At 44.0% G+C, this 13676-nt stretch overlaps 1 protein-coding gene across 1 annotated transcript in view; it reads left to right on the top strand.

Annotated features, from left to right (window-relative positions):
- LOC139579017 (melatonin receptor type 1A-A-like) overlaps positions 1 to 9459 on the top strand; it is a 66368-nt gene extending 56909 nt beyond the window's left edge. The window contains exon 2 of the mRNA XM_071407222.1: positions 7465 to 9459. Within this exon, the coding sequence (XP_071263323.1) occupies positions 7465 to 8333 (869 nt within the window). The 3' untranslated portion in view covers positions 8334 to 9459. The remainder of the gene's footprint in view (positions 1 to 7464) is intronic.
- Positions 9460 to 13676: the final 4217 nt, after the last annotated feature.

Below are 13676 nucleotides of genomic sequence, written 5' to 3'. Positions count from 1 at the left end.
ACCTTCAAAAAGGGAACGCTACTCGAGGTATTCAAGGTATCTTATCCATGCTGCTCCATTGAAAAAATGTATCTCCACTGCCTGCCACAGAAAAAGACCAGAGGGTATTCCCTCATGCCTAAATCCTTATCAAAGTTGGTGGCAAGTGAATGAAAAATGAACATTTTGGGCTGGGCTGTATATCCCCTTAAGCCAAATTAATACTTTGAGTGGTGTGTCAATCACCGGGTCTAGCCTCCACGGTGACAAGAGCCAATAGAAGCCAGGCCTCAGGGTACTTGAAAGCCAGCCGAGCTGGCTGTAGGGCTCTGTCTCACAACCTTGTCAAGGTCTAGGCTCTGTATGAACACTCCAAGCAGCTCAAATAGTCTAAACCCTGGCCCCAGCTTTGCTTTAGCGAGACTCACGTTTAGGGGTAGTGCATTCTTGGTCTTAGAGGGCTTAAAGACAAACTCCTCGACCCTTGCTGTCTCCACCCTTAAGCTCTCACCCCATAGCTTGAGAAACATCTCTTTGTTTTAGCCGCCAGACCTTTTGTTAAGTCTCCTCGTCCAGCTACAATAGCAGGTGCACAAGGCAGGTGCACATGACAATAGCAGGTGCACATAATCCTCTTACAGAGGGCTCCTCGATGACAGATCCAGGAGGACTAAGCTTCATTTATTGCAGGAAAGGTCTTCGGCCATGAAAGAATTTCTGGTATGCTACGAGGGAGAGGGGAGACAGAAAGAGAGGGAAGGCACCGGGCAGACCTGGGTTTTGTTGTGCTTGCGTGTCTGTGCCACCGGCGTCCCGGAGAGAGTGACACATTTCCCAGAAGCGTCTGGGGACTGATCTGTTTGATAGATCGTAGCTGGAAGTCAAGGAGTGATGGGTGTGAAAAGACGATACTTCAGCGCTACTGCAATGTTGCTGAGTCGTTGTAGCGATGTTGTAGAAGTGTAGTGCTATGCTGTTTAGCTCACGTCTGACACAAGAGGACCTCCTCACTAACAGGACCAGGTTTACGACACACATACAGTACTGTAGGTACTGTAGATGAAAGCTGTTAACTGCCTGATTGAGTAAATTCAATCTTTGCCTTTACGCATACAATTTCACTCTTCAGAAGATCCGCCGGGCAGACGCGGGGAAAAACACAGACTTTGCATAATTAAAGCAAACTTTGGAACTAACTAGCGTGTGTGTGTGTGTGTGTTTGTGCGTGTGCGAGCCTAAGCATGGTCCTGTCAGAATATAATGAGAGATTTGTTCTTGTCCTCCTTCTCTGTGTGAAGTGGCATGTCATGCAGTCACTTCACTTGAAAGACGGGCTGTATAGCCCTTTCCTGCTGTCAATGACCAAAAGCCCCCTCTTTTGCCTAATCTGTGGAATGTTATTATTATTTTTCATAATTTCATAATTAATAAAGATTATAAAAAATAAACATATGATATTTCTATGTCAAATGGTTTTGTTATATTTCAATCTTCTGTGATGTATATAAAGTGTAATATTGGGATGAAAATTCAAAATTGAAAACATTACTGTATATCTGCCATGGTATGGGTGTCTTCTTTTTTGTTGTTTCTGCCCATAACCATGTGTGTGAGGTGTATACTTGTGTTTCAAAGTAGATTTGTTTAAGACTACCAAGAAACAGTCTGTGATCCTGATCCAATTAACTATGTTTAATTATTATGTGATTAAATAAATCATGTAACAATTAACTCATTAGCAATCTTGGGTCACCATGGAAAAAGTTTGTTTAATGAGTTAATATAATATATTGTTATATATCATTATCATACCATCATCCATTAATTATATTACCTTGTATCAGTCTCATTCTGAACGTCAATGACTTCAAATCCGCACGAACCCTAATCTAAGTTATGATTATTCAGGGTACAGCTGGAACCAATTTACACACCGGCAGCAACCCGGCATGTTTTGGTCTAATCTAAATTTCGTTAGCGGTCCTTGTATGCACTCGCCTTGGAGGGCGAATACATCATGTTGCCACAATGTCTGTGCTCACGTGGGCATAGTTACTGACTTGGCAAAGTTTCTTAGGAAAAACAATTATCTAATTTAGAAGACTAAAATCACATTTCATCTTCTCACAAATTGTTTCATATTTAATCTCATAAGTTCCACAACATTTAGATGTAAATCTGATTACTGGGACATATACATTGGTAGAGTTACTGTTATTTAGTTATACCGGCCTTAATGATATCACAAAACAACATCTGATTTGACATGATTATTGTTTGGAGCCCCACCAACCATTTCCCACACTATTTATGATAGAAATATTGTTTCAATGTCCAAACTTCTGTTGTTAAAGTACTGCAAAGTATCTCTCTGTTGTAACACCCAGACATTCCATTCTCCATACTGCAAAGGGCCAGAGAGAGAAAGTTTACGACTGGTCATTAAAGTCATCAACTGCCCCAATTTCTCCCCCTTCTTCTCTGATGGGAGGGGGGAGGGGGGGGGGGGGGGGTGCACTCTTTGATCCTCACCCATGACAACTGTCAAAACTGACTACAAAGTGTAAATAGGATAATTTTGGTCATAAAGTCAGTCTTGTCCAAAATGTATTTTCGTGAGACTTGTGGTAGTCGTGACTGCATCACAACGTAAATGAAGGTTGGGTTGGTTTTAAATTTTCAATCCTGTCCACATGCCCACAGCTGGCAGCACACAAGTAATTATGAATTCAGAGTGCAGATGCACGCCAAGGATGGAAGACAAACCGAAACACCACACTTGCCGTTTCAATGAAAGTTAATTAACTAAGTAGACCAGACCCAGCTGCTATTACACTGGTGTCTATGGGAGACACACCCAATTAAACTTCTCATGGGCAGCGTTCCACCTGGCCAACATCCGGTGAAATTGCAGAGCGCAAAATTCAAACTACAGTATTATAAATATTTAACTTTCATAAAATCACAAGTGTAGTAATACATCAAAATAAAGCTTAACTTCTTGTTAATCCAGCCGCGGTGTCAGATTTCAAAAAGGCTTTACGGCTAAAGCAAACCGTGCGATTATCTGAGGACAGCACCCCGCATACAAACACATGAAAAACATATTTCAACCAGGCAGGTGCGACATGAAAGTCAGAAATAGCGATATAAAAAATGCCTTACTTTTGATGATCTTCTTCTGTTGGCACTCCAAAAGGTCCCAGTTACATCACAAATTGTCCTTTTGTTCGATAATGTCCTTTTTTATATCCATAAAAACTCAGTTTAGCTGGCTCGCTTCAGTCAATAATCGACCCAGTTTGCCCCCATCAAAATGCATACAAAATGAATCCCAAACATTACTAATAAACTTTTCCAAACAAGTCAAACAACGTTTATAATCAAACCTTAGGTACCCTTATACGTAAATAAACGATAAAATGTAAGACGGAGAATCGCTATTGTCTTTGCCGGAGAAAAATACCAAAGACCGCTCTCACTTCCACGCGCTTGGAAACACTACGGCCAAAATGGGAGCCACCTAGAAAAACGACAATTTCTCCCTAGTTTTTCCAAAAAACAGCCTGAAACTCTTTCTAAAGACTGTTGACATCTAGTGGAAGCCCTAGGAACTGCAATCTGGGAGGACTTGGCATTATAATTAAAGTGATAGCCATTGAAAATAGAGGTAGGCTGTTTTTTTTTGGGGGGGGGGTGGTTTGTCCTCACGGATTCGTCTGCCATATCAGTTCTGTTATACTCACAGACATAATTTTAACAGTTTTAGAAACTTTATATTATATGCATATCCTAGCTTCTGGGCCTGAGTAACAGGCAGTTTACTTTGGGCACGCTTTTCATCCAGACGTCAAAATACTGCCCGCTACCCAAGAGAGGGTAAGTAGACCGGAACATAATATATTTTTATCAAAAGCTAACGGCCTGAGTGAACTATTTTTAGTTATCCACCATCTTTGCTGCACGCGACCCAATCGTAATGTCTGTGGTAAATTTGGGTTGACTTTGGATATCCATATGGGGCTAGTTAGGGATCATCAGTATATTACACAATGTACATGGGAGAATATGCAAAAATGTCAATAGCTCCAAATGTCAATGATTAAAAACCTAAAAACAACTATACATTGGAGAAATTCATATACAGTGGGGAGAACAAGTATTTGATACATTTTTACATTTACATTTAAGTCATTTAGCAGACGCTCTTATCCAGAGCGACTTACAAATTGGTGCATTCACCTTATGACATCCAGTGGAACGGCCACTTTACAATAGTGCATCTAAATCTTTTAAGGGGGGGGGGAGTGAGAAGGATTACTTTATCCTATCCTAGGTATTCCTTAAAGAGGTGGGGTTTCAGGTGTCTCCGGAAGGTGGTGATTGACTCCGCTGTCCTGGCGTCGTGAGGGAGTTTGTTCCACCATTGGGGGGCCAGAGCAGCGAACAGTTTTGACTGGGCTGAGCGGGAACTGTACTTCCTCAGTGGTAGGGAGGCGAGCAGGCCAGAGGTGGATGAACGCAGTGCCCTTGTTTGGGTGTAGGGCCTGATCAGAGCCTGGAGGTACTGAGGTGCCGTTCCCCTCACAGCTCCGTAGGCAAGCACCATGGGCTTGTAGCGGATGCGAGCTTCAACTGGAAGCCAGTGGAGAGAGCGGAGGAGCGGGGTGACGTGAGAGAACTTGGGAAGGTTGAACACCAGACGGGCTGCGGCGTTCTGGATGAGTTGTAGGGGTTTAATGGCACAGGCAGGGAGCCCAGCCAACAGCGAGTTGCAGTAATCCAGACGGGAGATGACAAGTGCCTGGATTAGGACCTGCGCCGCTTCCTGTGTGAGGCAGGGTCGTACTCTGCGGATGTTGTAGAGCATGAACCTACAGGAACGGGCCACCGCCTTGATGTTGGTTGAGAACGACAGGGTGTTGTCCAGGATCACGCCAAGGTTCTTAGCGCTCTGGGAGGAGGACACAATGGAGTTGTCAACCGTGATGGCGAGATCATGGAACGGGCAGTCCTTCCCCGGGAGGAAGAGCAGCTCCGTCTTGCCGAGGTTCAGCTTGAGGTGGTGATCCGTCATCCACACTGATATGTCTGCCAGACATGCAGAGATGCGATTCGCCACCTGGTCATCAGAAGCGGGAAAGGAGAAGATTAGTTGTGTGTCGTCTGCATAGCAATGATAGGAGAGACCATGTGAGGTTATGACAGAGCCAAGTGACTTGGTGTATAGCGAGAATAGGAGAGGGCCTAGAACAGAGCCCTGGGGGACACCAGTGGTGAGAGCACGTGGTGAGGATTTTGCAGGCACTGCCGATTTTGCAGTTTTTCCTACTTACAAAGCATGTAGAGGTCTGTAATTTTTATCATAGGTACACTTCAACTGTGAGAGACGGAATCTAAAACAAAAATCCAGAAAATCACATTGTATGATTTTTAAGTAATTAATTTGCATTTTATTGCATGACATAAGTATTTGATCACCTACCAACCAGTAAGAATTACGGCTCTCACAGACCTGTTAGTTTTTCTTTAAGAAGCCCTCCTGTTCTCCACTCATTACCTGTATTAACTGCACCTGTTTGAACTCGTTACCTGTATAAAAGACACCTGTCCACACACTCAATCAAACAGACTCCAACCTCTCCACAATGGCCAAGACCAGAGAGCTGTGTAAGGACATCAGGGATAAATTGTAGACCTGTACAAGGCTGGGATGGGCTACAGGACAATAGCCAAGCAGCTTGGTGAGAAGGCAACAACTGTTGGCACAATTATTAGAAAATGGAAGAAGTTCAAGATGACGGTCAATCACCCTCGGTCTGGGGCTCCATGCAAGATCTCACCTCGTGGGGCATCAATGATCATGAGGAAGGTGAGGGATCAGCCCAGAACTACACGGCAGGACCTGGTCAATGACCTGAAGAGAGCTGGGACCACAGTCTCAAAGAAAACCATTAGTAACACACTACGCCGTCATGGATTAAAATCATGCAGCGCACGCAAGGTCCCCCTGCTCAAGCCAGCGCATGTCCAGGCCCGTCTGAAGTTTGCCAATGACCATCTGGATGATCCAGAGGAGGAATGGGAGAAGGTCATGTGGTCTGATGAGACAAAAATAGAGCTTTTTGGTCTAAACTCCACTCGCCGTGTTTGGAGGAAGAAGAAGGATGAGTACAACCCCAAGAACACCATCCCAACCGTGAAGCATGGAGGTGGAAACATCATTCTTTGGGGATGCTTTTCTGCAAAGGGGACAGGACGACTGCACCGTATTGAGGGGAGGATGGATGGGGCCATGTATCGCGAGATCTTGGCCAACAACCTCCTTCCCTCAGTAAGAGCATTGAAGATGGGTCGTGGCTGGGTCTTCCAGCATGACAACGACCCGAAACACACAGCCAGGGCAACTAAGGAGTGGCTCCGTAAGAAGCATCTCAAGGTCCTGGAGTGGCTTAGCCAGTCTCCAGACCTGAACCCAATAGAAAATCTTTGGAGGGAGCTGAAAGTCCGCATTGCCCAGCGACAGCCCTGAAACCTGAAGGATCTGGAGAAGGTCTGTATGGAGGAGTGGGCCAAAATCACTGCTGCAGTGTGTGCAAACCTGGTCAAGAACTACAGGAAACGTATGATCTCTGTAATTGCAAACAAAGGTTTCTGTACCAAATATTAAGTTCTGCTTTTCTGATGTATCAAATACTTATGTCATGCAATAAAATGCTAATTAATTACTTAAAAATCATACAATGTGATTTTCAGGATTTTTGTTTTAGATTCCGTCTCTCACAGTTGAAGTGTACCTATGATAAAAATGACAGACCTCTACATGCTTTGTAAGTAGGAAAACCTGCAAAATCGGCAGTGTGTCAAATACTTGTTCTCCCCACTGTACAAATAAACTAAAAGGTGTGCAAGATGAAAATATTGTATCATTTACATTGTGTAATTGATTGACGGTCCCTAACTAAGAAACAAACAAAGAAACACACACACACACGCACACACACACACACACACACACACACACACACACACACACACACACACACACACACACACACACACACACACACACACACACACACACACACACACACACACACACAGTCATACACACACGGATATACACACTTACACAAGCATATGCAGATTTAAAGGCATTGTTTTTCTCTCACCATTAGCACCTAGTTGTCAAAGTAGTAGCCTTGAAGCAGATTACTGTGTTGTGAAGTATGCAAAATGGTATATGTAAATAAATTAGTCAAGCCTCGCTGGCTGTAAGAACGGAAACACAATTACCTGTCCGTCCATTCAGCCGCTTATTCAGTGACATTAACATAGTGTTTGTCTTGATGACTTTGATTGTGCTCATTGTGATAGGATAGAATCGTTTCTAATTGCCATGTTCTTTGTTTTCTCTCTCCTTCTCTCTCTCTCTCTCTCTCTCTCTCTCTCTCTCTCTCTATCTCTCTCTCTCTCTATCTCTAGGCAACATCTTTGTGGTGAGCCTGGCTGTGGCCGACCTGGTGGTGGCCATCTACCCCTACCCTCTGGTCCTCACCTCCATCTTCCACAAAGGCTGGAACCTGGGCTATGTCCACTGCCAGATCAGCGGTTTTCTCATGGGTGTCAGCGTCATCGGCTCCATCTTCAACATCACCGGCATTGCCATCAACCGCTACTGTTATATATGTCACAGCCTTAAGTACGACAAGCTGTACAGCGACAAGAACTCAGTGTGTTACGTCCTACTCATCTGGGCGTTGACCATTGTGGCCATCGTGCCGAATCTCTTCGTGGGTTCGTTGCAGTATGACCCTAGGGTGTATTCGTGTACGTTCGAGCAGTCGGCGAGTTCGGCGTACACCATCGCCGTGGTCTTCTTCCACTTCATCCTACCGATCATGATCGTCACTTACTGCTACCTGAGGATCTGGATCCTGGTCATTCAGGTTAGGCGACGTGTCAAACCGGACAATAGACCGAAACTGACGCCACACGACGTGAGGAACTTCGTGACTATGTTCGTGGTGTTTGTGCTGTTCGCCGTGTGCTGGGCGCCGCTCAACTTCATCGGGCTGGCGGTGGCCATCAACCCAGAGGTGGTGGTGCCTCTCATCCCTGAGTGGCTCTTCGTGGCGAGCTACTTCATGGCCTACTTCAACAGCTGCCTTAATGCCATCGTATACGGAGTGCTCAACCAGAACTTCCGGCGCGAGTACAAGCGCATTGTGGTGTCGGTCTGCACGGCGCGAATCTTCTTCCACGGCAGCTCCAACGACGCGGCCGAGCGGCTCAAGGGCAAGCCGTCGCCGCTCATCACCAACAACAACCAGGTCAAGGTGGAGTTGGTGTGAGAGGACCAGCTGGTCCCAGTGCGCTCCCTACCCCTCCCCCATGGCGCGAACCCATCAATGTCTATACATCTGTAAGGTGGAAGGAAGCAATATGGCGGAAGCTCAAGCTGCCCCATTTCACTTCTTGTACCTATCCAGTACACTGCAGATCTACAAACATTGGAGGAGTTAAGGAGCCCAGGGGAAGGGGTAGGGAGCGATTTGGGACCGGGTGATACTAACACACACGCATGGACAAAGGGGGAGGGAGGCTTAAGGGAACCAACGTGACAGAAAATAGTAAAATTACTTTAAAAAATACAAGTGAAAGGAAAACAATTACCAAATACAAAACAGTTCCACTTTCTGAACCGTCCGTGATCTGTGCTATCTTCACCTCTATACAGTCAAAGCGAAACGGGGAAAATGTAGCTTTGTCTTTTGCGAAAAGCACTTTTGTTAGTTTTTTTGGTACTTAAAAAGTGATAATGTACTTTTGTTTTCATGTTTACAGTGATGATAACAGTGACTCTATGTATGACATATTATATGTTTTTATTTTATATGAAGTATATGTTATATAGATGTACGAGAATATATATCAGGTTCATTTCACCAACATCAATAATCCGATGAAAGAAAATGACTAGGGTTGTAAAATTCCTGGAACTTCTCAAAAATTCACAGGTTTTTCAGAAATCCCAGTTGGAATATTCCCAGAATCAGGAGGAAATAAGTAGCAATCAAGATTTATAGAAAACCTGCATTTTGCAAACCTACAAATGACAAATATATCATACCGTGAAAGCCAGAAAAATTCTGCAATGTCTGGTCACAAACATTACCAAAAGTGTTTTTTAAAGATTTTACCAATGTTAATGATCATTTTTGTTGGGTTGTGACACTGTAACACTCCTTCCTTTGGAGGAGGAAGCAATATGTTTGGATTGCTGCTGTGTCACGATGCCCTGCAAAACTGTTCCCATCATTCGGTGGAATATGTTTGTAAGTATGGGATTTCTTTCTTTCTCACTCACGTCTCATTCTCTAAGAGACATCTTTCTCTCTCTCTTTCTCTATCTCTGTGAGTTCCTTGTATGCATGGATCTGAAGAATCGTTCATATGCAAAATAAAGGATCAGATGCAGATGTGTGCACCTATTTCAGTACAGCACAACAAAACACAAGCACACACATATTGCAGTCCGGTTTGTTCAAATGTTTTGGGGGAAATTCATGCATGTTATATCGATACGTAATGAAATACACTTAGTAAAGACATTTGGGTAAAATGGATTACCTTGCTATTAGCCAGTAGATTTTCCCCGCTCAGCAGTTTCCTTAGGACTTATTTGAAGAAAGCCTTTGTCCAACGGCACTCGCTAAGACAAATACACTTTCAAACCCACTGATTACACTTTAATTGCCATTAGCAAACAAACCAATCTGTCTCGGGCTGGGGCCGTATCGATGTGCAACGTTAATTGATGTCCCCCAACATGGCTGAGGTCCTGGCTCCACAACCCTATTTCTTGGCCCAGAAACCAGAGATCAACAGTGACGGCGGCGCTACAGATCTGCCCAGGTAATTTGTGATTCGACCTGGCCCATGCTAAGGCTCAATCACTAACCGTAGCTGTAAACCAACTAGATATCTATCCTAGCTGGAATTAAAAAATAATTATGGTAAAATGGACTATATCAGTTTGGATTCCTGGCTACTAGAAACCAGGACTGAAAGAAGACTGTATTCGTTATCTCTCATGGCAAAAGTAAATTTGTTTACCACTGTTAATGATATAGTTTGATAGCTTTCAGGTATTCTAGTTCTAACAAACCAGATTTTCTATCAAACATTTGAATACACTTCCTGGGCCCAGTACTCTGTAACAACTAGCTGGAAACAGTGTTTGATTTGGGATGAAAGAAGTGCAGGAGCTGTCTTTTTCCAATGCGGTCTATTAGACTATTTCACCAATTCACAAATGCTATAAAGCTATAAGCTATACTCTGATTACTCACAGTGAAAGGGTTCATACACATTTTTTCATGACGTCGCCATTACTTTTAACCACATTTCCATGACTTATTATAGCCTTCATTAAAAAGTAAAGCATTATTGACACTGGAAAGCTGCTGTGTCTGATCCCATGTAGGTCTACCATCTCCTGCCATTGTTCCCTTGATCAAGGCACTTAACCCTCCACAAAGTAGAACTGCACTGTTAGTCACATGCTGTCAATATGTGGTCAACCCTCCATCTGGAGAGCTCGCTTTTGGCTTTTGATCCAGCCCTGAAACACCCGAGGCTGCTTAGCAAGGTCATGTTGAGCACCTGATGTTTAGGCTACAATTTGGTTAGACCAGGGCTGGAACAAAAGCCTGCACACCCAGTAGCTATCCTGGCGGATGGTTGCCACCCTTGATATAAAATATTGCAACATTACAATCAAATACTTTTGTCTTTATAAAATGATTCCCTCATTCAATGAATCAGAGATCAAATGGATAAGGCAGGTTACTTTAAAAGCAAGGTATCTAACTAGACATGTTTATATATCAGTCTCAAATATTTGTGTTTGAGGGAAGATCTGCACAGCAAGGTATTTGTCAATTAGGCTACTCTTAGAATATTTTTAATGCTGTCGCAATTACATGGCTACTGTTTAATAGAGGGGAATCCCAGCATTCCAACGATGCCGATTTATTAAGGCTATCTACAGTGCCGGTGGAAAGGCAACAATGACATTAATGTTTAGTTAGCGATTGTTAACTAGAGAGATAACTACTACGAGTTATGTTTTGAATTGGCTATCTAGTTAGTCTGTTGTCTGTCATTATTTTATACCTGCCGCTAAAATGTTGCGCTCTCTCTCCTGGGGCAATGGGCCATTCGCACTAGCACACACAGGCACACACTGAACGGTCATTATGATAATGGGTGATATGTCAATTTGTTGTGATTGATAATAAAAGTGTGCCTTCATGAATTACATGAACAAAAATGATTAAACTAATTTCCATGACTTTTCGTGACCTTACAAACCCTCGTTGGCAACTTGGAACAGCGCCTCATGTGCATTCAGGCTGGTGCATTTTCAGTCTGTGCAATCTCGAACATCCTGCTGTCACGCACAGATTTACAGACTAGCAGCAAATAAACTTGAGTAAAGTGGATTTGTGAAATGAATGCCCACTTTCAGTTGCTATTCAATGCAATTCAATTTTGCATGTCAATCTGGGCCGGCTATAGGCTACTTTGTTTCATAGTGAGGAGTATTGCCTTTGTTTAAGGACCAATGTCATAGGCGGCTCGATCGTGTGCGCCGCCGCTCACCCCCGTTGTCCTTGTTGTTGCCTCACGTGTGTGGGCAGCGGTGGTTCGTGGGCCACAGACAAAAGCAGCATAAACCCGCCACAATTGCACTGGTTTCAAAAGGCTGAACTGAGCATCTGACGTTCACTTGACGGACTCTGACCATCCAACACCGTCCTTCACCCACTGAACCAACCAACTCCGAAAGAGCCAGGTCATCGTTCTCCCTACCTCTTCCCCACTTCCCTGTACAATCCCCCTGCTAATCCTGTGAGCTGTGTGTTGTAGGGGAATTAATGAGCAGGACAGAGACTGGAGCAAATATACAAATCCCAGGGATGTATTCCCTCCTCACACGGATTTATACAGTGATCTGTTCCCTCTAGGGGACTTTTATAACCTCCCCTTGGCCCCAGGATTTACAACACACACACACACAGAAATGCACACACAGAGGTCTGGGAGGTGATGAGGGGGAAAACACAGTGTTGCATGTTTTCCTCCCTCTGTGTGTGTGTGTTTGTATGTGTGTTGTAGATCCTAGTGCCAAAGGAGGTTATAAAAGTCTGCAGGAAGGGACCAGATTACTGTATAATTCTGTTTGAGCAGGGCGTAAATCCCTGGGATTTTTATATTTGCTCCAGTCTCCGTCCTGCCTATTTTTTTTCACTGAGCGTCTGTCCACCTCGGGAGGCCAGGGAGAAGGGGGTGAAGTGAACCATAGGTGACTGACCATGGTGACTTGATTGTGGGATGACTGCTGGGAGGCTTGGCCCTGGCTCTGGATCAAATATTCCCCTGGCTGGTGTTCATCAGGCACAGAATGGAAGAAAACAGACTGAAATAGGAAGGGACTAGCTGGTCTAATAGGAAATGCTCATCTTCATTTTCCGTTGCAAAATGTGTTTACAATTTTCTGTTGCGTGCCCTAATGAACATGACCCTGGTCGGTTCTGGGTGGTCCCTTGTGGGTGGAGTGTTCATCAGGGTGAAACGAGTCAAAATAAATGTGTGATGATCTCACCACCAACCTGGGCCAACCTGGGCCTTAAAATGCGTCATTAGCATCCGTACTGTTTCCCAATAACCGCTGAATCAGCCACAGAATGTGGTAACTCTCTCCCTTTGGATGACAATGCATTTCTTGAACATAAGTAAAAAATGTATAGATGTTTTCATGAGCTATTTGAGATCAATGTTAACACCATTGTATACAGGACTATCAGCCCCATAGATCAGGACAATATGAAGTTGGATCAAACAGTATTGCATTTTTTACATTGTCCGGCTGCTCACATGCACTGGATGCTTCTCAGTCAGGTTTCAATTCCCTCCATCCGGTACATAAGTTAGTAGGCCTTGTCCGAGCCAGAACGGAATCTTCTGTACACACCCCAGACAGGATGCTAGTTTGACGCAGGGCCATACTCCTAATTATGGAGCAATCGCTCCACCATTACCTGCTTGCTAAAACTCAAAAACGTCGGTTTATGTGACAAAACAGGCTGTTTTGTGTTTAGTGTAGAAAATAAGTGTACCATCTAAACTGCTGTGAAATGTATTTTCAAGCTGGTGTACAAAACCCAAAGTAAAAAGATGCAAAAACCGAAGTTAAGGGGGAAAGCATAGAAATAGCACACATAGAACGGATCGACCGCATATCAGACTTGCTTTCAGTGAGAATGACAGATTTATAACACACATTTCTATGTGAATTCTGTCAGGTCACGCACAAAGCTACATACTGCAGCTTTAATGCTGAGTGCCAAGCAGAGAGGCTTCAGGTCCCATGTTCTTTAGTATGACTCGACCAGGGATCAAACCACCGACCATTCTCAGGGCATACAGTCTAACCGCACGGCCACTGATTTGGAATCAGGTACATGCTGCTCTGAAATCTGAAAAGCCATAGTCTGAAATTGTCAAAGACTCCAGACCGTTCTTTCTGCTACCACACGGCAAGCGGTACTGGAGTTCCAAGTCTAGGTCCAAAAGGCTCCTTTAACAGCTTCTAGCCCCAAGCCATAAGACTGCTGAACAATTAATCA

This window comes from Salvelinus alpinus, chromosome 6 (genome assembly GCF_045679555.1).
Source record: "Salvelinus alpinus chromosome 6, SLU_Salpinus.1, whole genome shotgun sequence".
In the NCBI taxonomy this organism is placed as follows: Eukaryota; Metazoa; Chordata; class Actinopteri; order Salmoniformes; family Salmonidae; genus Salvelinus; species Salvelinus alpinus.
Note: the sequence above shows the minus strand (reverse complement) of the source record. Positions and strands in the feature narration are given on the sequence as shown.